Consider the following 22,652-nt stretch of genomic DNA (forward strand, 5'->3'; position numbering starts at 1 on the left):
TAGTCTTAAGACAACATATAGAAAAGGAATGGGATCCTGATGGCCCAACAGCCTTAGTCTTAGGACAACATACACAAAGGGATGGATCCTGATGGCCCAACAGCCTTAGTCTTAGGACAACATGCACAAAAGGAATGGGATCCTGATGGCACAACAGCTCCTAGTCTTAGGACAACATACACAAAGGGATGGATCCTGATGGCCCAACAGCCTTAGTCTTAGGACAACATACACAAAGGGATGGATCCTGATGGCCAAACAGCCTTAGTCTTAAGACAACATATAGAAAAGGAATGGGACCCTGATGGCACAACAGCTCCTAGTCTTAAGATACCATACACAAAAGGGATGAGTTCCTGGGTAAGTATTACAGGCAGCTACAGTCCCTATAGGCCATATAAATGAACAAGTTGATTGATACTAACAAAAATAATTCCGTAAGCAATCATAAATATGTTCAACATAAAGAACCCAGGAATAAAAAAAAATAGTTAAATATATGACAATGAAATTGTTAATAAGCTGTCATGGTAACATATGATGGTTGATCGCAATGACATATCTTCCTTTAAGAGCTCACATAACAAACAATTTCTACATGCAAAATGAAACAACACTGTCAGCTGTGATTGTATCCAAGTTTTCCACATCCTCAGTATGGTGCTGCGTACATCCATGAAGAAACAACAAAATACTTCTTCGCCTCTTCAAAGTATTAAAATACTTCAAGCATAAATACTAACCCCTGAAAATAGTTCAGGTTTATAAATGAAAAATGACATTACCTCAGGCTGATGAATTTTGATTTGTGGGTACATCTTCTTACAGTGTAGCTGTGATGTCGACTGAATGAAATATTCCGTTTGTTTAACACTCTCAATCTCCAGCAGAAATGGTCTTGCTGACTAATACAACTATGGTAAGGAATACATCCAGTTAAGATCCGTTTGTACAACACTTGGCAATCACAATACTCCAATTATTTTTACATCTCACACTTTACGCATTTGATATGATTGTGGGCTACAGGTAGGTTTCATCACAAAGCCCATGAAGCATCACAGGTAGCTTCAGTTTGGCAACAAATCCAAAATGGTTGTGCACGAGCAGACGACATCCACAGTCAAAGGTATCCAAATGTACGAAAATGGCAGGTAGACTTTTGGAACTGGATGAAAAACAGAAAGGATGAAGTATGAAGGATGCTTCTTCCAAGACACTATTCTATTACTGGAACTTAAGGCCTGTGTCTGAAATCTTGGAGAGGCGTCTGCCTCGGAGTTTGTCAAAGATCCGAGTGTGGATGCTGGACGAAGAGACGGTTTTCTGACGTCACAAGTTCATCTTTTATGAGACAGGCAAAGAATACACGGATCTCACAAGGTGATCCTTATCTTCATAATCCAGTCCCTTGTCTTGGCACTTGGTATTTCACTGATTGAGTTGTTTTCCTTTGCTTCAAACAAACATTCAGTCTGCGTTACCATGGCAACAAATTTATGTTAAAAGAAACAGCACCTTCGTGTAAATGTGCCATCTTTAGGGTATTATGCAAGCCATAAAAGCTGTATGTCAGGTTAACGCTAAAGTCATACACATGTGTACACAACTTCGAGAAACAATATACAAGTCAAGACAGTTTGGTATTCGAGTGTGTTTTCAAGTAGCCCCATGATACCATTTCATTCTGAGATTTTGGTAATCAGAATATTTCGTGCTGACACATCAACAAATACTTTTGATCTGGTTTATAATGACTTATGTGTACTGGGAACAACATGTAAGTATGCAAAATAAATTAGCTGGAGCACAGATAGAATGGTGGCAGGTCTTGACGTAATTACACCACTTCGGTACAAAAAGAAGCATTGATGGATGGGTTTGAAAGGTTCCAGCCATTTTGTTTTATTTTCATGTTCCATAATTTTCTTTTCCCCGTTTAAAATGAGATTACCTCTCAGAAGAGACTTCCACCGTAAGCAGTTGTCAGTGGAAAAAAATACAAATTTCAAATAAGTTTTTGTGTTTTTGAGAGCTATAATGTTTAACAACTTGTTGGCAGATGGATTCTAAACATTCAAGATAGTAATCCCACCCTTTTTGCCAGCTGTATTCATGTGTGTTTGTGGGTAGTGTGTGTTTAAGATTAAGATGACTGATGGTGCATAGCAACCCGTATAACCACATCTCAACTGATTGTTGAAACTCCTACAACTGCATATTAACTTAGCGCTAAGAAGGTTATATTGCTAAGATGACCTTGTGAATATATTCACACATTTGCACATATATGTATTGCTAATCTTGTATTATGGCTATGATCACCTTACGGGGGTAATCCTACAGTTGCACATAAACTTAGCATTAAGATAGTCATATCGCTAAGATGATTTGCTTTCACAAACAAGGGAAAACTTATTTGGAAATTGTTTTGTTCAATGGTAAAATTTTCAAAAGGAGGGGTGCCTGTTTTTGATAAAGGAAACTTGTTCTTGGATATGATTAAAAATTTTGACATCATTCTCAGACCTTAAAGACTCAATTACTAAATTTAAAAGGCAATCAAAAGCTGACTGAAATCTCTGGACTACGGTAATAATAATTAAATTTGGAAACACCCCTGCCTGAGAAGTAACAAATTTTTCTGAGACAATTCTGACTCAGTTCTTGATTCACCACTTATCGAGAGTCTAATTATGAACATAATACGTGGACTTTTAAACCTGATTTAGACTATTGTTGTTGGTATGAAAATGAAGTTACAGAATTTCATTATTTTAACTGGGCAGAATTCGCTACCAACTCTGAATCGAAGTGATTATTGTTCTGGTAAATCAACTTGTATCACAGGTATCTGGCTAAAAGGAAAAAAAAATACATATTCCATGTTAAAAATTCCAGTAATTTGGCATTCAGGAGATCGGTATCATATCTTCAGCAGGTATTTGAAGTTGAGTCAACAGAAATATTCCATAACTTTCTCACACTGCAGGACAAAAAGTTCATATCATCGTGTTATCTTGCAGTCGCAACACGTGAGGTACGAGATTCTCCATCAAGACTGTCAGTCAGCATCACCATGCACCATGCTGACTCCCAGGATAACGTGCCAACCGCTCGTCTTGCAAACTTCCTGTGATGAGTTCCGCCGCCATCATGGCCAGGTATCTTACACACATGCTCCACTTTCCCTTCTGTAGGGAACTTGGGTCTTGCTAGGACACATTGAAAGATGAAGGTGTGTGACACATGAAGGATGCTCCTTGAAAGATGACTGATGAATCCATTATTATTTAATCCATGAAAACTGAATATTGATTCCATGAAAACTGAATATTGATTCCATGAAAACTGAATATTGATTCCATGAAAACTGAATGATGATCCATGAATGTATCACACAGGCTGAAGATGGTCAAGGATGAGAAAGATGAAGGATGAGAAAGATGAGCTGATGACACAGGATTCCAGGATTATCAATGTTTGTTCTTTTTGCTTTGCAAGGAGGAATACTTTTGTAAGAACTCACCAAATTAAGTAAAAGTCCCTGGATATAGCCGATACCTAATAATGTATGATATTGAAGGATCGTGAATGTTTGTTTACCTGGACTCACCTTGATCCTGTTCTGACTATTGTATTGACTTTTCCTCACAACTAGTGATAATGACTGATAAGATATTACATATTCCTAACAACTAGTGATAATGTGAGATATTGTATTGGATATTCCTTATAACTGGTGAAAGTAATTGAAAAGACATTGGATATTCCTTACAACTGGCCATAATGAGGGATAAGGGATGCCTTACAACTAGTGATAGTGAGTGATAAGGTATTGGATATTCCTTATAACTGGTGAAAGTGATTGATAAGGCATTGGATATTCCTTACAACTAGCCAAAATGAGGTATAAGGTATTCCTTACAACTAGTGATAGTGAGTAATAAAGTTTGGGGGTTTTCCTTACAAATGGTGATAATGAATGAAATGGTATTGGATATTCCTTACAACTAATTATCATGAGTGATATGGTATTAAGCATACTTTATGATTAATGAAAGGTGAGGAGAAATGTGGTTTCACATTTTATTCAAGAGTATTGATCTTCATATGGCAATGCCCCAAGCGCCAAGCTTGTCCTTACAACTAGTTATAATTAAAATATGGTTTTGGTTACCCCTTACAACTACATTTTATTACAACTAAGTGTGACAGGTTGTAATATTATATTAATCTTCATAACATATTTCAGCTTTTCTCAGTGTGCTCGCTATGAATTTCACAGCATATATTCAAATATATTGTTTCAATTCAACGTAGTAGTTGTGAGGTACATGTGATCAGATTTAAATTATTATTGAGTAATGAGAAAACACTTACCACTGCTTTTCCTGTGAAAACAGACAAAAAAATATGTTTAGTTTCAGAAGTAGAAATGATGAGGACCAAGTTATTCAATTTTTTGGTGTTAAATTTACACTACACATAAAGCACCAATTATTGTCAAACAGGAATGGCTATTATTAACCTTTGGATGTCGTTATGTACATGCTCATAACTTCAATTAATGGTTTATAGTATTGCATAGCATGTGCATTAAAATATTGTTAATATGAAAACTTCATGAATATTGTTTAAATACTTCATATTCTCCAGTTATGTTGTCTCTATCTACAGGCTACATCTAGACCAGGCATAGCTAAGGCTCACTAAGCTTCATGGGTCTATCTACATTTACCATGCTATGGTGTTCAGTGCATGAGGAACAATTTGTGCTGAAATTGAAGTGAAATATTAGACACAAGAAAAATACTACCTCACCTGAAGGCATTTTTGGTCAAATTATTTAAAAAATGTACCATTATTAATTGCAGTCATATATATCGAAAACTGATTTTATTGTGAATTTCAATTTTTAAACTCTACATGATCTCACATGACATTTCAACATTTAGGAATTTATATGCGATTTTGGACCTAAAAATATTTTGACCCAGAAAGTATTCTTCTAAATTTTCTGTTCTTCAGGTGAAGTTCACGACCTGTAAAAAAAGGTTTTGTAACGCAGCAGCAGCAGCAACAGATAATGGCTTTGACATGGCGGCACCGCCAGACAGAAGTAGCGCACGGTGCTGCAGACAGTACTGGGTGAATAACGTCACCACAGACACCTCACAACTGACATATACCAGCCCTGACAAAGCTTTCTCAGGAATTCCAAAGTAGTCTCACATTGTTTACATAGTAGCAAAACACATCGTTTAGGTTCCTTTGGAAAGCCAAATTTGATATTTTTTGAACACCAAATCTGATATTTTGTGGAACACCAAATCTGATATCTTGTGGAACACCAAATCTGATATCTTGTGGAACACCAAATCTGATATCTTGTGAAATTCCAACTTTCACTTCCTACGAAAATATTGAATCTGCTTTTCACTTTAACATCAATTCTGTTTTCCTATCAAATCAATTCTGAGGTTCTCTCATCAGAGGAATTTAATTTCATTGAACAAACTTATTTCCCATTACACGTTGTGTTCGATAAGTTCTGAATACCTTATGCATAATGTATACAAATTATCAAAATACTTCATTTTCTACCCTTAGAAAGCTTCATCACGGCATAATAAACTTACCTTTAATGCAGTAATTCCATTCAGTGACTTGATCTCTCTCAATGAACTTTCTTACCTGCCTTACTTCATATCCGTATATCATAACTGTTTAGCTTGTATTAAATTATTTATTATATTTTCATAACTCATGAAGACTGTTATTTTAGTGTTGAATATTTGTTAATATAAAGTGCATTAACGTTCGTTTCAGTAGGTATGAAAACCCGTCAATGCTAGTCCATGCAGCAAGTTAAATGTCATTTGGTTATGTTAATGTCATGTAATTAACAATTTATCTCACAAGTTAGTTCATACAAAGAGTACATAAAAATATGGATCTTAAATCAGATTTAAAACCCAAATTTAAAAAAATGTCAAACTCAAAAGTAAACTTTCCTCAAATAATTCGTTTTATTGGAAATTAATAAATCGCAACCATTAATATTATTATGTCATTTTTTTCTATATGCTTAATAAATGATACTCTTTGAAATAACATTTCAGAATCAGTTCAAATTACAGTTAACTCTTTTGCTGTTTTTTGAAGGAAGTATTTTTCGTTTTTTTGTGTTAAACGATTTCCCGTTGAATAACCTACCATCATCTTCATCATAGTCATTTATGCTGATATCCGGGGCAACGGGGCGATCAACATCAGCTTCATAACCGTCATCCTTGTGTTCTTCATCATCTTACAATGGGACAGAGGACATGAGGACAAACAGAAACATGCACAACATGGACATGGCCAGCCCTAAAAGTGTGCCTTTATCTTGTGTGCAGGTTGAAAAGATATGAAAAGTGTAGACAGAAAATAAGAAGCAAGAACTAAGGCAGCTTGAAACTAAATTACTCCGAATATGTATTTATACAGTGACTGCATGAGTATGGAAAGTAAAGTGACAAAACCGATTTCCATAATTGTAGAAATCTCCATTGTATGATTCCGACTATATCATAAGCATGTGTTTATGAACTACTATTAAATCATCACTATCAAGACTTCCTTATTTGTATGAATCATTCGTTAAAGCATCTGTGTGAAAAATGTACAAAAAAGTTATGTTAAATTTATCATGTGAATGTGAAAAACTGTTACTACAACATTTGAACTAGTTAATACAAATATGCATTGTTTGAATGGGTAAATATATATGCAACAATGAGCTTTCAATACATTAGTGGTAATATGTTATATCATGTTATGCCTTGTTAGAGAACAAATATAGTAATATTTGTGTGGATGTAAGTTATTAAACAATAATTGTGCTTGTTGTGGCTGTGTGAAAAGGGATACTATGTAGGTGCTAAATACGCTTGACGAATGCCACAGCTTTGTTGTAGACATTGCTATGACAATGTAAGTAGTTATGTTGCTATGACAGTAATAGTAAAAAATACAGGATTAAGTGACACTGATGGAGTTTTGGAAATCTAGGAATTACGCAGTTAGAGGCACTAGGATTGTCAGTTATCTGTATTCACAGTGTGTTGAACACGGGATATCTACAAGTGGTTGAGTGTGCTTGGGTCAGTTTGTTAGAAATGTTTGAATAATTCATTAATGATCCGAGTAATGTTCTTCATATCAGTTCAAGTTATCGGCCTGAAGACAATAGACAACACAGAAACATGTCTCAAAACATTTTTGATTAATAGTTCGAAATTTCTTCACTAAGTGTAGGAATCAAATATATGTAAAATACAACCATTTTTCACCAATATATCTTTCTCCAAAAAATAATTTTCAAGTATACTTACCGGTTAAGGTATATTTGTCAAAGAGAGAAGACATTTCCGAAATTCAATCTGGATTATTTTTGACAATATGAATCTGAGACATGGTGGACAACATAGACAGACACGTGGTTAAGGCAAGATAACTCTCCTCCAGCAGACTGAGGTATAACATTGAAGTATGCAACAGACACATACAACTTGTGAGTGACTGTGTTAGGTGTGTACAACTGGTTATAATGATGGATACCTCAGTTTACTTGGGAGACAACACAAAGGACAGTCAAAACATGGACATCTGAAGTACCAGGCATGTGGTTTCAAATATGAAGATTTAGGAAAGAAAAATAATATTCCATGGTTTGACTGTCAAGTCTGCTCAAATCGGTTTTCCTAGTTTCTGACTGAGAGGGTTGAATCAATTCTCTGAAGACAATGGCACATTGGCACCAATGGTCATTACATGGCCAGATCCTTGTTACCATGGTAGCCTTATTGGCAAAGGGCACAACGGAAGGAGAGAATGAATGGTGCCAATAACTGTAATGGTACTAATGGTTCATATAAAATGATGCCATCAGTTGACGTGATATTTACAGCCTTGACAAAAACGGCCAACTGTGGAATTCAGTGATGCATTGATGTAGGATAATTTCAAGTAACTTCTCAAGGTAGTGTCTTGACACACATTTTTCACTAGGACCTACAGGTTTAATTTCAGTCAGTACATACGGATATAGGTCGAGCAGACCGAGCGTTACAACATGTAGGGGAGAGAACTCCTGCAATACCTCACCTTCCTCAAGAATGGTTGTTGGTTTCTTCTGGTACGCACGCTGCTTTCCTTTACCTGCCTTTCCACTCCTACTCGAACTATTATTACTATTTGTGTCATTCATGTCTTCCTTTTTACCTTTGCCCTCTTTCTTCTGAGGTTCTTCAACTGAAGGTTCAACAATAGTGGGAGGTTTGGGAGGCTCTTTTTTAGGAGAGGGCTCCTTTTTAGGAGAAGGTTCTTTTTTAGGAGCTGCTTTCTTTTCTTCGGGTTTAAGCTCGTCTTTCTTTGCAGGCTCTTTCTTTGCCTCTTGCTTAGGATCTTTTTTGGGCTCAGGTTTGGGTTCTTCTTTGGGTTCTTGTTTAGGTTCTTGTTTGGGTTCTGTGCAGGTCGGGAGAGAGAGGTCAACTACAGGTGCTAGGGCAAGGTCTACGGATATATCTAACAGAAGCCATTGTATTGGCTGAAGCAGTTCTATTCTAATGAGCACGGACAATGTGCTCCCTCAAACACTGTGTGGTAGTATCCTGCCACAGTATTTGCTTGTCTGCAAAACTGAAATGCACTTGGCAAATTGTAGTTTTCTTTTCATGAGATAAACAGTTTCAAGAATAATATCTTCTTGAAAAGTTATTTCAATATCTGTGTAAGAATACAATTTGCCAATGCTTTTTACTTTTGTGTGATGTATATGAATCATCAGAAATACATTAGAGTTAGAAGACCAGTTGGGTGAAATCATTTGTCGAAAGTGTACTATTTATCACAATAACTTTAAAGTTCTGATGATTCATTTCGAAACTAAAATATGCATATCTACAAAGGTAAGAGGTAATCTAATATATATTTTCTGGGAAAATGCAATCCTGGCAAAGAAACTTGTCTATTTTCAAAGCTAAAGCACTGATAATATCAAGACAGATGCATTTTGTACATAGCCTAAATTTCAAAAGTAAAATACACCACAAACACACTATTAATCAGTCTCTCCAAAGAAAAAGATGCATGTTTTTTCAAGAAATCTATTTGAGTTCTCGACATGCAAGAAGCTAATCCCCTCACCAGAACCGGCACTGGGTGTGTGAAACATGATACCCCGCAGGTAACTGATTTCCTAATATTACAAGGTGAGTGCACCTATAGTACAGCGTAATTACCAGAATATGCAAATAATTTGTTCATTATATAGCAAGAGTTTACAGCTCAGAAAACTACTTGTGCTTTGAAATAATCACAAGCAGGTTCTTGCTGACAAAAGTCTCTTGCTAAATTTGTTGATAATATTTTTTGAAATTGCAGCTACTAATAATACGAAAACAATGGAGGTAGCTCTAATCGAGTTTGTCATCACTAATGGCAACCAATAAAATATTTCAAATTTATCTTGCAGTTAAGATTAAAGATTTCAATTCCTATTACACAAGTTACTTACAAAGTACTAAATAATACAGCTTAGGGTGTTCTGATTCCAATCCCGCGAACTATACTTCTCACAAAAAGTTAAGGATTACCCGATTCGTGTGGTCGTTAATATTTTCACTAGTATATAAGGAGTATCATGTATCCCCAACTGGGTGATCTGTCTCAGGTTCAGGAGCTCAGGAATTCTCGGGCTATTGTATGTGCACTATTTGTCTAATCTGTAAAAACATCACCCAACACACTTGAATATGAACGCCCAATACATACCTGCTTGTTTCTGAAACAGGACAGAAAAGCATATTTTAACATTACGATGAAAATTGATGGAAAATACATAGCAGTAACCATAAAACAATAAATGTTACCACTGCGTCCGACTTGCCCGATGCCCAAGTCAAGTACATTTTCATTTGGGCTAATAGATATATGCCTGGTATATGTCTTCTTTTTGTTCGCCAAAGTTTATAAATGGCGAGTTCCATCGATAGAAATAGTGATGACTCCAGGTGTTCGCAAGAAGGTGAGTGACTCTGTCGCACTGGTGGCGCCCGTCACAAAACATTAAGCTGATCAATATCTGTACTACAGAATCTTGGGACGACACAGACACCAGAATGTCAGGATTTCCATTCCACAGACACCACGACCAAGACCTTAACACATCTCTACATACAATCACAGTTAATCTCAGTTACAACAAAAGAAATGCAACAAACCCAATACCCACTATCTGTACCACCAAGAGTACTCTCAACTACAAGGCAACTATTGCCCCCCTACATATCGCCCCTCCAAGTTTTAATTAATGGCATGTAAAATGCACTCCACGAACATATGCAAACGAACCCTCTCATAATGTAGCCATTATATAGCGCTGACATATCATTATATACCCCAGTCGTTTACATTAGCAATCATTATGGATCCAGATTTCTGTTAGTAAGCTCCTAGTTATGTTAGCTCCTCTAAAACACAATTTATATTTTCGGACAAACCTGCTACGTATACATCAATTACTCCATGAAAACTTTGTTTGAGACAAAAGAAGTGTCTTGGCAAACTCGAAACCCTGAACGAATAACCCTGATGTCGGCTAGAAATGCAACACCGGAGCCAAATTATGCATCCGAGTTTTGAAGCCTCCACGTGAAGTTTCTATCTATAACTAAGCATAACTAAACTCAGCTCAAATGACCCTGTAAGTCTGGAAGTAGGGAGCGAGAGAATTCATGGCTCCTGAAATAGTTCCTCTTTGCATCAATGCCAGCCTCAAAGAACCGGTCTGAAGAATATACTTTTATGGTTCCGATTCCATCAAGACAGTAGCAATCACTGTAATTATGATAATTGAGTCTTTGCAAGAGCTTGGTTTCATCGTTATTAGTTAATGGTTTTTCTTCTTTTTTTTATTCATGTAATCAGAAAAGGTGTTGCTCATTTAGAGAAAAGTCTAAACTCAATTATTTTAATCTTAAAAAATCACACTGTTTTAACCACAAAACGATCTCCATTTAGGCTTATTTCAAATAAGTTCTCATTCAGACAATAAAATCTGTTCACGATTATCGATATTCTAGAGTCGTCATTCGAACGGACCAGCTCCATAAGAGACAAAAGGCTATTACAATCCCATATTAATGTAAGGTCAATAGGTCACTAAATTAAATGCACCTTACAAGTTACATCTATGTCCTCTGACACAATTATCTTCCCAAATGACCTTGATATTGGAGTGAGTGAGTGAGTGAGTTGGGTTTTACGCCGCTTTTAACAGTATTCCAGTTATATCGCGGCGTGTCAGCTTAATGTGGGAGGAAAGCCCGGAGTGATGCAGGTCTCAGACGTTTACCATTTCGGTGAAACCCACGAGCACGGGTATGGTGCTGACAAACCTAGAAACATAATCGGGGCGAACCGGGATTCGAACCCCACAATCATAGGTTTCTGGCGTGCCCAAGGGACGCAACTCTGCACAGCGAATCGCGGCGCCTTAGACGACTGGGCCACCCGTGCCCCCCCCCCCCCCCCCCCCCCCCCCCCTTGATATTGGATGGGAACAAGGTCACCCTCATACCATAGCTTACACGGCTCAGCCTTCAGACAGGAAGAACATATCGGCATCTGACACCGGAATCTCCATAACTCTCCCACCAAAGCCCTGGTTTGTGCTACAGTATCCATCCCTTGTACTGAAGTATCTTTTGGCAGCAATGATTCGCTACATTTGAGCCTAACATGCGATGATCCCATTACTGTTAACACTGCATTCTTACTTTACTGCTACCAAACTCAAGTCAGATGATTTATCCCACAGAAAGGATGAAAGTTTTAGAACGCTCCTTCCTTTGCATATTTTTGTAAAAAAGATCATAATGTAAAGATAAATATATTTTGGGCAGTTGATTTATTGCAAGGAAGGTGTCGGGATCCGGACGGAAGTGATGTTCACATTTCAAGGAAGGTTCGAGTTTATGTTCTTTTAGGTGTGAAAATGGCAAATAATCTTACACACAGAGCATCATTGTTTTCCTGAATTCAACAGGGTTGCTTCACATTTTCATACCTCCTCTATCCTCTTTCCACACACATTAAGGAAGTATTTGCATGACTACTTTTCAGTGTGGGAAGTGGTAATATGTTTTCTTACAATTATTTTGGTAACTAAAGAACCTTCCATTTTTGCCGCTCGACACCTTACTATCGTGAAAAGACTGCTCGGTTCACACTGAAATCGACAATCCATATGTTCTACAACCCTAAAACTGATGGGTTTACACAACCTAGGACAACCCATCCGCCTCACAACACCAACTCAATTATGTTCACACAACCCATCTGTCACACACCACTAACATTAATGTGTTCACACAAGCCATCTGGCTGACTACACTGACATTGATGAGTTCGCATAACCCATCTGACTCACAATACTGACTCTGGAAGACTTCACGACAGTACAGACAACCCATCTGCCTCACAACCTCTACACTGGTGGGTTCACACAACCCATCTGCCTTACAACCCTGACTCCGGAAGACTTCATGACCATACCGACAACCCATCTGCCTCACAACCTCTACACTGGTGGGTTCACACAACCCATCTGCCTCACAACCCCGAATCTGGAAGTCTTCATGACCATACCGACAACCCATCTGCCTCACAACCTCTACACTGGTGGGTTCACACAACCCATCCGCCTCACAACGCCGAATCTGGAAGACTTCATGACAGTACAGACAACCTGTCTGGCTCACAATCTGGAAGACTTCAAAACCATACCAACAACCCATCTGCCTCACAACCCTGACTCTGGAAGACTTCACGACAGTACAGACAACCCATCTGCCTCACAACCTCTACACTGGTGGGTTCACACAACCCATCTGCCTCACAACCCCGAATCTGGAAGACAACCCATACGGGTAGCCTAGTTGTTAAAGCGTTCGCTCGTCACGCCGAAGACCCGGGTTCGACACCTACGGGTTCCTACCTTTTGTTGTTCCAATTTCTCTTCAACTTTCGCCTCCGGTTTCTTTTTCTCGGCTTCTGGAATAATCGATCAAATCGATATCAGTACAAAATATAACACAAAATATAAGCATCATTTAAATAGAAAGCATTTAACATCCCAAAGCTATTACAGGTAAAGATTCTTTAAAGGTCTTCGATTTACGTATGTAAGGTCTGAAAACATACTTCTGTTGGAAATAATACCTAACAAATCTCCATCATAGTTCATGTACATGAAGTTGAATCATTTTATTGATAATTAAATTTGCTATGTCACAAACATACATATAACATCCTCCACGACAGTGAATCGAAACGCCACACCCACGAAAAGGACGCTCCACCATTTCAAGAACATACACGAAATTTATCACAACCGGTTCCAAATCACAAATGTCACAAATGTCTTTGGCGAAATCATAAAAACCAGTCTCGCAAATCCCAACGCAGGACTTTAGTTCGAAAGATTTCTTTGACTCCTTAAAGAATTCAACCCTTTGCCATTCTGGAGCAAGCTACCGACCCGAGTAAGCAGCTCAGTATCGCATGCACCTCATATAGCCCAGGTAGATTTTTCTGTGGACCAGCGGGGGAAACATGTATGGAATCCCCATCATATACCAGTTCGGTTAGGCCCTATTGCACTGCACCATCATTCAAACAAGTTAACATTCATTTGCTATTTCAGTATCTTTGCCCATAACCAGGGGTGGTTACAATGCTTTGAGCAGTGATGATAAAGGTGCCGAGGGGCATGAACAGAGATTTATGAATCTACAGGCCCTTGAAGAAACGCTGGATTTCTCATTAAAAACATTTTTATGTGATATAATGTGAAGCTGTTGTTGAATGCGAACATGGTAGGGGCTCTTGAGATGTCAGAGATTGTTTTCATTTTCCGTAATGCACAAACGTAGGTTGCACAATGCTTGTTGCAAGGTTTACTGAAGGGCAGGAAGCAGTGTTCTTAATATCATCACCGCTTCGACCATAGGAAATAATAGTTCTATAAAACTGTTAACTCTTATAAATGATTTATATGTGTTAATTGTATATTCATTTTTCCTAGGTTGTCATGTGAATGGGGGGGGGGGGGGGGGGGCATGATATTGCTGGAATATTGCTAAAAGCGGCGCAAAACCATACTCACTCACTTACTCACTCACTGTTATGTGAATGACGAATTCATAGATATTTCCAAATATTAATCTAACTTGGAAAAATATGTTGTTGTCTGTTCAATTTAAAAATCATTTTTTTAACACATTTACTGTTCATAATGTATAAATATGAGTTTTAAATGTTCCAGATAATTTGGCACCTGCTATGCTTGTACTAATACAACTCAACATTTACTGAGGACCAAGATAGTGATCTTTAGTCAGAGGTGTGGTCCTTGGCAAATGTTGAGCAGTATAGGCTGGTCTCTGAAGTCTGTGTGGTATGTTTCCATTTTTTCGTTTTCTTACCTTTTACTTGCAGACTTGCCATTGTACTGGCACTGCCAAATTTATTTTTTATTTCAAGGGAGTAGTTTCCGGAATCCTCGGGGAACACTTCAGGAATGTAAAGCCTACAGTTTCCTTTGTCGTAGGTGATGTTGTGGATTTCGGAATTCTTCAGCACCTTCTTGTCCTTCGACCACGTCGTGGTGACCGGCTCGGTACCAGTTATTTTGGCCACAAAGTCCACAGCATCCCCATCAATAGCAGTCTACAAGAAAAGGAGAGTGGCATATGCAGTTGGTGTTTCTTCACAGTTACATAAATTTGGCAATAAGTCAGATCATTTATTATCTAAACATAGAACACAGATGAAAAACTGCCGTTCGTCAAAGTTGCATCACGGTTTTGTAATCATGTGCCGCTTCCAGCTTTCTCGTAAATGTTTGGTGTAACGACTTGGCAAGGCGGAGTCACTAGAGGTCATTGTTCATGGGTAGCTTTCGTGGAATAACCATAATATGTTGCCACATTTCCTGCTTTTCGCTCCTTCTTTGCCATATTACAAGCACAGCACTCCGTTGCATTGCTGCATAGAAGGGGTGTCGTGGTAATGTCAACAGTGAAGAAGGGTCGTTAAGCACGGTAAACCCCTGGCATGAGCTCACTGGTGCATATATATACAACACTCCCAAGGCGGAAGGAAAGAGTATGACCCTTGTCGTGAATTATCACACTTCATGCCAGATGCTTAATGATTCTTTTTCATTTTAAATATGCATTTTCAACTTTAGATTTTTAATAAAAGCTACAAACCCCTTTCATAATCATACCGATATACCAAAAAATATTCATAAGAAATATATGCTCAAAAGCTGAGTCTATTGTAAGATTCGGACAATGTCATGAAAATGTTTATGAATTACTATCAAATAGTGATGATACCAGGTGTTGCTAAAGGTGGAACCCGTCACAAACACAAGTCAAGTGTCATGAAACTCTTAGCAAAAGAGGAAGGACTTCTTGCCGGTAGTTCTCTGTGAAACAATTTGGCCCTCAACTCACCTTTGGAGCAAGTTTCTGTGTGAACTTCGGTGCTTCCCCTTTAACCTTTGGCCTCAGTGCTGAAAAACAGACATTACATATAAACTTAAATCTTAATATTTGCGGGGGCACGGGTGGCCGAGTCGTCTAAGGCGCCGCGATTCGATGTACAGAGTTGCGTCCCTTGGGCACGCTAGAAACCTATGATTGTGGGTTCGAATCCCGGTTCGCCCCGATTGTTTCTAGGTTTGTCAGCACCGTGCTCGTGGGTTTCACCGAAGTGGTAAACGTCTGAGACCTGCATAACACCGGCTTTCCTCCCACATTAAGCTGACACGCCGTCATATAACTGGAATACTGTTAAAAGCGGCGGTAAACCTAACTCACTCACTTAATATTTGCAAGCACTTGTGAATTTCTGTGCACTGACGTATTTAAGCATGAAACTTAATCATTGGTTACGATGGCAAAATAGAATAGTTTTCCAGTTTTCAATTCAGGTTTAGTGTTGTAATACACTTTGACATCAATGAATGAAAAACAGGTCGCTATATAAAATGGTGAAGACATATATGAAGACTTCGCAGTGCCCCAAATAGGCCAATCAAACAAATCCCATACTATAAGGCCAGTTTAACTATCTGTTACAGTTTCAAAAAGGGCTGGAAACTCACCTGCAACATTGAGAGCTAGAGGGATGCTTATCTCGCCCCCGGGGTTCTGGATGACCATCTTGTAGTTACCCGAGTCCTTATCGTTGAACTGAAACACAAATGGTGAAGTTAGCACCCTCCGTCTTTAAATGAACAAGGGTCCAGAGTCGAAATCGGGCTGCCATTTAGGCAGTCTTGTCACTTCTTCAGGCTTTCGACATTGAAGCGACAGAAAACAACTCTCAAAGAGCCAATCACACTCATAAACAAACAGTTAAGGACATCAATAACTGATTGAGTGAGTGAAGTGAATTCTAAGGTGTAGTATCCCTTGTATAGGCACAGCTTACCTAATCTTAGACAAAGTTACACAGGCTGACGCTACTTCAACGTATGAAACGTCTTTAAGGTTCTGACACAACACATCTTGGGAAATATTTTGGCAACTTGGCAGCAGGCACGATGACAAGCACATACACATTTCTCTTTGTCACCTGGTGTCGTCATTGATTTTAGTGCTCTATTCATATAATTCACAGACGTGGAATCTGTTCCGGCTTATAATCGAGACTGGTTATTCAATAGCGTTGATGTTACATATTTTCTTACATGATAATTTTTACTGATGAACTAGTTCCCAGAACTTACATCTTCAATCTCCAGCGTAGGGTAGTACAGCCCCTTCTCTTGAGGCATATCCATGACATAGCGACCGCCTGGCTTCAGTGGCTGGCCGTTGAAGTACCACATGACGGTGGGTTTGACCGCGGAGGAGATGGGCTGTTCCATGATGATGACGTTGTCCTTTTCCTCCAGACGGATGGAAGGTTTCCCTTCAATCTTCGGGGGTGCAGGCTTTGGCCTGAAACAGTATTGGATCATACATGAGATGTACTTGAGCCCTGAATACTTAAACCGGGGTTGAAACTTTGAGAATCAATGTACCGTGTTGGGTATGCTGGTACACTAGGTCAAATGAAGTTAGTTGTCAATTGACAAACCAGGTACCTGTTCTCTATTTATTTGCAATTATTATTACTTCTGATCTCTTCGTGTAGATGAAGTCTGCTTGAATAGAACTGAGAAAAATAAATTGTTCTGGAATAGGAATCTAATAAAGTTTAGTTGAATTTATTTTGGTTTCCAAAATGTGTCACGTACGGTTCTAGGTTCAAGGTGATGTTGGCGCTGCCCTCTCCAGCTTCGTTCTTGGCCGTGACCTTGTATTGGCCACCATCATCTTTGGTAAAGTTCTGTACAACAGAAACATGAATCATAAACACCACTCATTTCGATACTCCAAAAAACGTCCCATACACACTACTACCTTCGAAAGTTGTACAAAGACGTGACCTAAGTACATACTGCATAAATACACCAAGCTGATGTTCGTGTAATCTTCCTCATTGTATCACTGAAAATATTATGATCGTCCTCAGATAAAACATATTATGCTCTTTTGAAGTTGATGTTGATTCTTTTCTAGTTTATAAAAGCTTGTTTTGGTAATGATTACTGAAGAGATCATTTCGTATATGTATGATGTACAATCAACCACACTCACTTCCATCTAGTGATGGAATGTCGTGTTACTTCGCAAACAGCACTTACTGAAATCTCCATTCTAAGGGTGTGGTCGTTTCCGCTCTCTGTTATTGTCTGCTTGTGACGTGGTCCTGCTGACAGTTGCTGCGTGCCCTTGAACCAGGTTATTGCGGGCTTGGGGCTAGCTGTGCATTTGCATTCCATGACGATTTTACCAGCTTCCTGGGAGACCTTTGGTTTCTCTTTGAATACTGGTGCGATTCCTGCTGCTTTTTTCTCGCCCCCTACAAAACACGTACACTTTTAGTACATGGCCACGATGATCATAGTATTTAATGGAACGATTAAACTTGATTTAACTTATATTACCGAAAGGTCATATTAAACATCAATGATATATGATTCGTGTTATTTTGTGTATTTGTGTATAATGTCCTACAAAGAAGGACAAATAGTTACAACACACATATTAATTGTTCTGTATTCCTTAATACCACTGTATTAGAATATTTAAAAAATGAAAAATATCTTAAGCCCACACAACCTCTGCAGCTGGTTCGCTCCAATAAAAAACCAAAAAAACAAAACAAACAATTTTTATAATCATAAAGATTCTCAGCTAAATGCAGAGTCAATTGTACCAGTTCGAATATATCATAAGCATGTGTTAAAAAATCACTATCAGATAGCAATGATATCAGTGAAGATGATAACAAAGACATGAAACGGTTTGAGTAAGTCAATCAAACATATTGTATGATTAAATCTGCCAAACCTGAACCCGATTTGTTGATACAGAAAAATATAATTAACCTCAATACCCGGTATTTCTTAAGACTTGCCAAAAGCAACAATTTATTACTATCTTAGCGTAGCAAGGCTCTTTTTAAAACCATGGAGAGAAAATGAAATGCAAATTCTTCCATGTTAAGTGTCAATGAGAACATGCTGGATACATGACATCTTTATTCTGTTAAATTAACGAATTACTCATACCTAATATGATAGAAAATGACACCAAAAATAATTTCAAATGTTTTATCGAGTATCAACAAAAAAGGCCAGATGTTTAATGACTAAACACATGTTGAACTTCTATCAAACATGAATGTTGAAATACATATCATTTTGTAAAAAGAAGTTGCTAAAAAAGCACCAACAACTGAAAAGCAACTAATATTAGATAAAACTGAAATTATAAAGTTTGATAAATGAAACACACTTTCAAGCATAACATGTACAATATAATGACGGATCAAAACCTTTAGTTTGTAGAATTGCAGAACTATGATTTGAAAGCTGTTATTAGTTTTAATGTTACGATGTGAGTTATGTTTTGAGAACCATGTAACAAGGAACAAAACAAATCCTTCATTAACATTTGAAAATATTTTAATAGAAACTTGTTATGTCCAATTGAATATGTCTACATCATAACTATGTTTTCAAATAAATAACACAAATCGAAATACCAAAATTAGCGGGATTAACACATAGTAATAATTGTTTTTAAACTGAAAACATATTTAGGAAGGTATTTACACTTAAATGTAAAGATATTTTAATATATACTTTTTATAAAAAGTTGTCGTTTATTTCTACTTCTTGTTAAATACAACAAATATCCAAACACTTAGAATAGAAACATAGAACATTTGTTACATTTGTTACACTTGACCTTTTCATTATTGTTAAATGCCTTTGACGATCCTACTTGAGAAAAATAAAGTAAACTGATTTACTACTGTGCAATACATCTCACCCAGAGGGATGAAGACAGTGATTGCTGCACTACGTGGCACCCTCACCTGCATCTCGTTAGTGTCTACTTAATGAAGCACCTACATAAATGAACTAAAATAGTAGGCTGTTCACTGATGAACCCAGTTGCTGGTACAAACATGTATATCATGGTGTGCCTTAGATTCATTGGCAAACTATATTGCATCGTCATCTTCATCATCATCATGACAAAGTTTGGGGGTTTCTTATAATTCAAATAACACCATATGATTCTAATTGTTATACTTGTGGTATCTTGATAGACATAGATCAATGAAGGTAAATGTTAATATTTTATTTGCAATTTATGATGGCAAAACTCATAACGCACTGTTTATGCTAGGTCCTGGAAATGTCAACCTTAATCTGTAAAACTAAAGCCTGGATTGTAACAAATGTTTAAATTACATAAGATTAGTCAAAAAGAACTAGAATCATTAGCATCATTCTAACACTGTTGCCTTATTGGTCAATAGAAGGTGGCAACATTTTACTTACCAGGTTGCAAATCTGAAATATATCAAGTCAGTTGTGACAGTGTCTTTGGGAAGAGAAGCAGAAATGTTTGGACAAAACCACCAACTACAACTATTGTGCCAAATGTTGATTTTTCAGTTGATGAATATCACGATACCATTGAAAATGCATACAGACGTTTCGTGGGCGGACAGTAAGATCTTAAGCTGAGTGCGATCTTTAAATTTAACAGATGAGGAAACAAACAGGAAGTGGTGATACGTTTGCTGTTGCCAGATAGGGCAGTGATTGACTGGCGTACATTTCCAACTATTTCTGCTTCGTGGTATAGAACATGGTGATACTACACAGGGCCAATCACATGGTAAAGCATAGTGGCATTGAAATTTTACAATATCGGACACATAATTACTTGCACCAAATGTGGAAAGCCAAATACACTCAGAGTCGCGAGCAACACCTGAAGCACATTCACAGGAGCAAGCTTTCGCTTCCATAAAAGAGAACGTTGACATGAAATATATTCATATTCATATCAAATATCACAAAAAGATTCAAATACTTCTGAACCATTTATATTATGTATGACTTGCATGACGTGCATTTACTTCAGTGTCTACTTGCTAAGCATGATAAATCAATGTAGGACATTTCAAATTATCAACAGCAGTTGTCGTAAAAGGTCCTAAAGAACTACACGGGAAGATAAGGTTCAGCCATCACCGGGCTTCATGCAGTATATATTTATAGGGAATGGAGCTCATCAGGGTTGTGACTCACGGTATCAATAGTGCAGTAATGTGCAATGGTACAATGGTGCAGTGCAGTGGATGCAGCGTGACTAACAATGGATGTGCAGACAGAACCCGTATATATGTGCAGCACGTATATTATGCCACCGCCGCTGTTCTTTGGTTGACTTACCTTGGAAGTTCAGTGTTATGTTAGCATTAGATTCTCCCAGGTCGTTGGCTGCAGTGCACTTGTACGTTCCGCCATCGCTAAGAGTTGGATCCTGCATCACAATTTTAAATTGTCAGAGGGAAAATAACCAAAAAATGTAACATGTAACCATAACCAGAGCAATGAAAGGAAAGGTATATTTAGTCCATTTACCAGTTTTTAACTTCACACTACAGGGGAAATATTTTCTCAGGTTTATTGAATATATTAAAAGAATTAATATAAATTATTAAATAATTTATTAAACTGATAATCATTGTAACCAACGATGACATGAAAAGCTATGTTAATTATTGTGGTGTCTGACCTTGATCTGCAGGACGGCTAGGTAGGTATCGGGTGAGCTACCCTCCCTGTTCAGGGTAATGTTAAAGCGTCCTCCCTCGCCAACCTCCTTCTGGTCTTGGAACCAGCGGATCTGGGGAGTTGGCTTCGCCTCCAGTAGGCACGACATCACCAACAGCTTCTGTTGCTGCTTAATGGTGGGCTTCTGAAGAAAGTGGGGTGCCTTTCCTTCTGGCAGTCTGAAACCATTTGACATACCGTGGAGATCGAACATCTATAAACACACTGACGTGAGAAGTTTGCTCATGAAGAGGGCACGATGCCCTGCTCTAAACCATTCAATAAAGAGACAGAGTTAAGTGGGAAAATAATCACCACTGATAAGGCTGATGATCTAACGAATAAAGTCATTCAAAATATCTGATGTGGGAATATATGTGCAGCATATTGCATCTTAACTCCTCAAGCTCCTATAAACATGGTAGGCGTAAATCGGCTTGACCCCTTGAATACATGTTTTTAAAATTAGCTAGGAGGAGAAGAACACTACTTACTTTGGTTTCTTTCCACCTAGAATATGAAAAGAAATATAGGTTATCACAATCATCTCATAATAATCATAATAATACAGTTGTAATACAACCCGGGTTTGTTATTCGATTAAAAGAAATATAGATAATAAATCGTTTTAAATCAAACATTCATGCCAAAATTTCATTAGTTACGTGACGTGTTACACTGAAGGTCAGAAAGTCCATTATAAAATATACGATAAATATAAGATAATGGTCTCTTATTGTTTGCCAATCACCATATGGTTGACATAGACATTATTTTCTAAACCTACATATCCGGGAATTTCAAAACTAAAGACAAAGTACTATCCTCACAAGGATACAACACTGTAGATACTGAAGCTCACCTTCAAAGTTGAGAGTAATCGTTGCTGTAGCATCTCCATGCTTGTTCTTAGCAATGGCCTTGTACTCCCCGCCATCTTGTGCTCCGACCTGAGCGATTTCTAGGGACACAGCATGGTTGTTAGCGGTAGTATTATGTATCATATTGATTCTTCCTCCAGGGAATATCTCCTTCCCCCCTTGGAACCATTGAATGGTAGGCTTGGGATCGCCAGTGAGCTTGCAGTCTATCACTATTTTATCACCAACTTGGCGAATTCCAGGTTTTTGTATAAACACTGGGCGACCACCTCCTTTTCCAGGTTCTTCAACTGAAAAAGTGAGAACTTTGTTACAGAACATGTCTCTTGAACACTGGAACCGGTGCCAAACATATGTTGTCACATTGCTTCAACATGTATCATTCTATTATGACTATAAGCGTTGCTACCCACCAAAAGCTGAAACACTTATGGCGTATCCTTACCCTACAT

General features: G+C 37.9%; 1 protein-coding gene across 7 annotated transcripts in view; it reads right to left on the bottom strand.

Moving 5' to 3' along the window:
- The window catches only part of LOC124138180 (twitchin-like), a 180,961-nt gene that overhangs the window by 113,313 nt on the left and 44,996 nt on the right, over nucleotides 1-22,652 (bottom strand). For all 7 annotated transcript variants that reach the window (XM_048386202.1, XM_048386201.1, XM_048386197.1 and 4 more), the window contains 16 exons: nucleotides 22,182-22,490; nucleotides 21,814-21,829; nucleotides 21,282-21,498; nucleotides 20,936-21,026; nucleotides 20,033-20,044; nucleotides 17,819-18,036; nucleotides 17,369-17,460; nucleotides 16,856-17,069; nucleotides 16,229-16,316; nucleotides 15,576-15,634; nucleotides 14,538-14,781; nucleotides 13,049-13,104; nucleotides 9,823-9,832; nucleotides 8,155-8,514; nucleotides 6,220-6,312; nucleotides 4,384-4,394 (listed from right to left, as the gene is read on the bottom strand). In XM_048386202.1, the coding sequence (XP_048242159.1) occupies nucleotides 4,384-4,394; nucleotides 6,220-6,312; nucleotides 8,155-8,514; nucleotides 9,823-9,832; nucleotides 13,049-13,104; nucleotides 14,538-14,781; nucleotides 15,576-15,634; nucleotides 16,229-16,316; nucleotides 16,856-17,069; nucleotides 17,369-17,460; nucleotides 17,819-18,036; nucleotides 20,033-20,044; nucleotides 20,936-21,026; nucleotides 21,282-21,498; nucleotides 21,814-21,829; nucleotides 22,182-22,490 (2,090 nt within the window). The remainder of the gene's footprint in view (nucleotides 1-4,383; nucleotides 4,395-6,219; nucleotides 6,313-8,154; nucleotides 8,515-9,822; nucleotides 9,833-13,048; nucleotides 13,105-14,537; nucleotides 14,782-15,575; nucleotides 15,635-16,228; nucleotides 16,317-16,855; nucleotides 17,070-17,368; nucleotides 17,461-17,818; nucleotides 18,037-20,032; nucleotides 20,045-20,935; nucleotides 21,027-21,281; nucleotides 21,499-21,813; nucleotides 21,830-22,181; nucleotides 22,491-22,652) is intronic.

Source organism: Haliotis rufescens, unplaced genomic scaffold, assembly GCF_023055435.1.
Source record: "Haliotis rufescens isolate VD_foot unplaced genomic scaffold, xgHalRufe1.0.p SCAF_6, whole genome shotgun sequence".
NCBI lineage: Eukaryota > Metazoa > Mollusca > Gastropoda > Lepetellida > Haliotidae > Haliotis > Haliotis rufescens.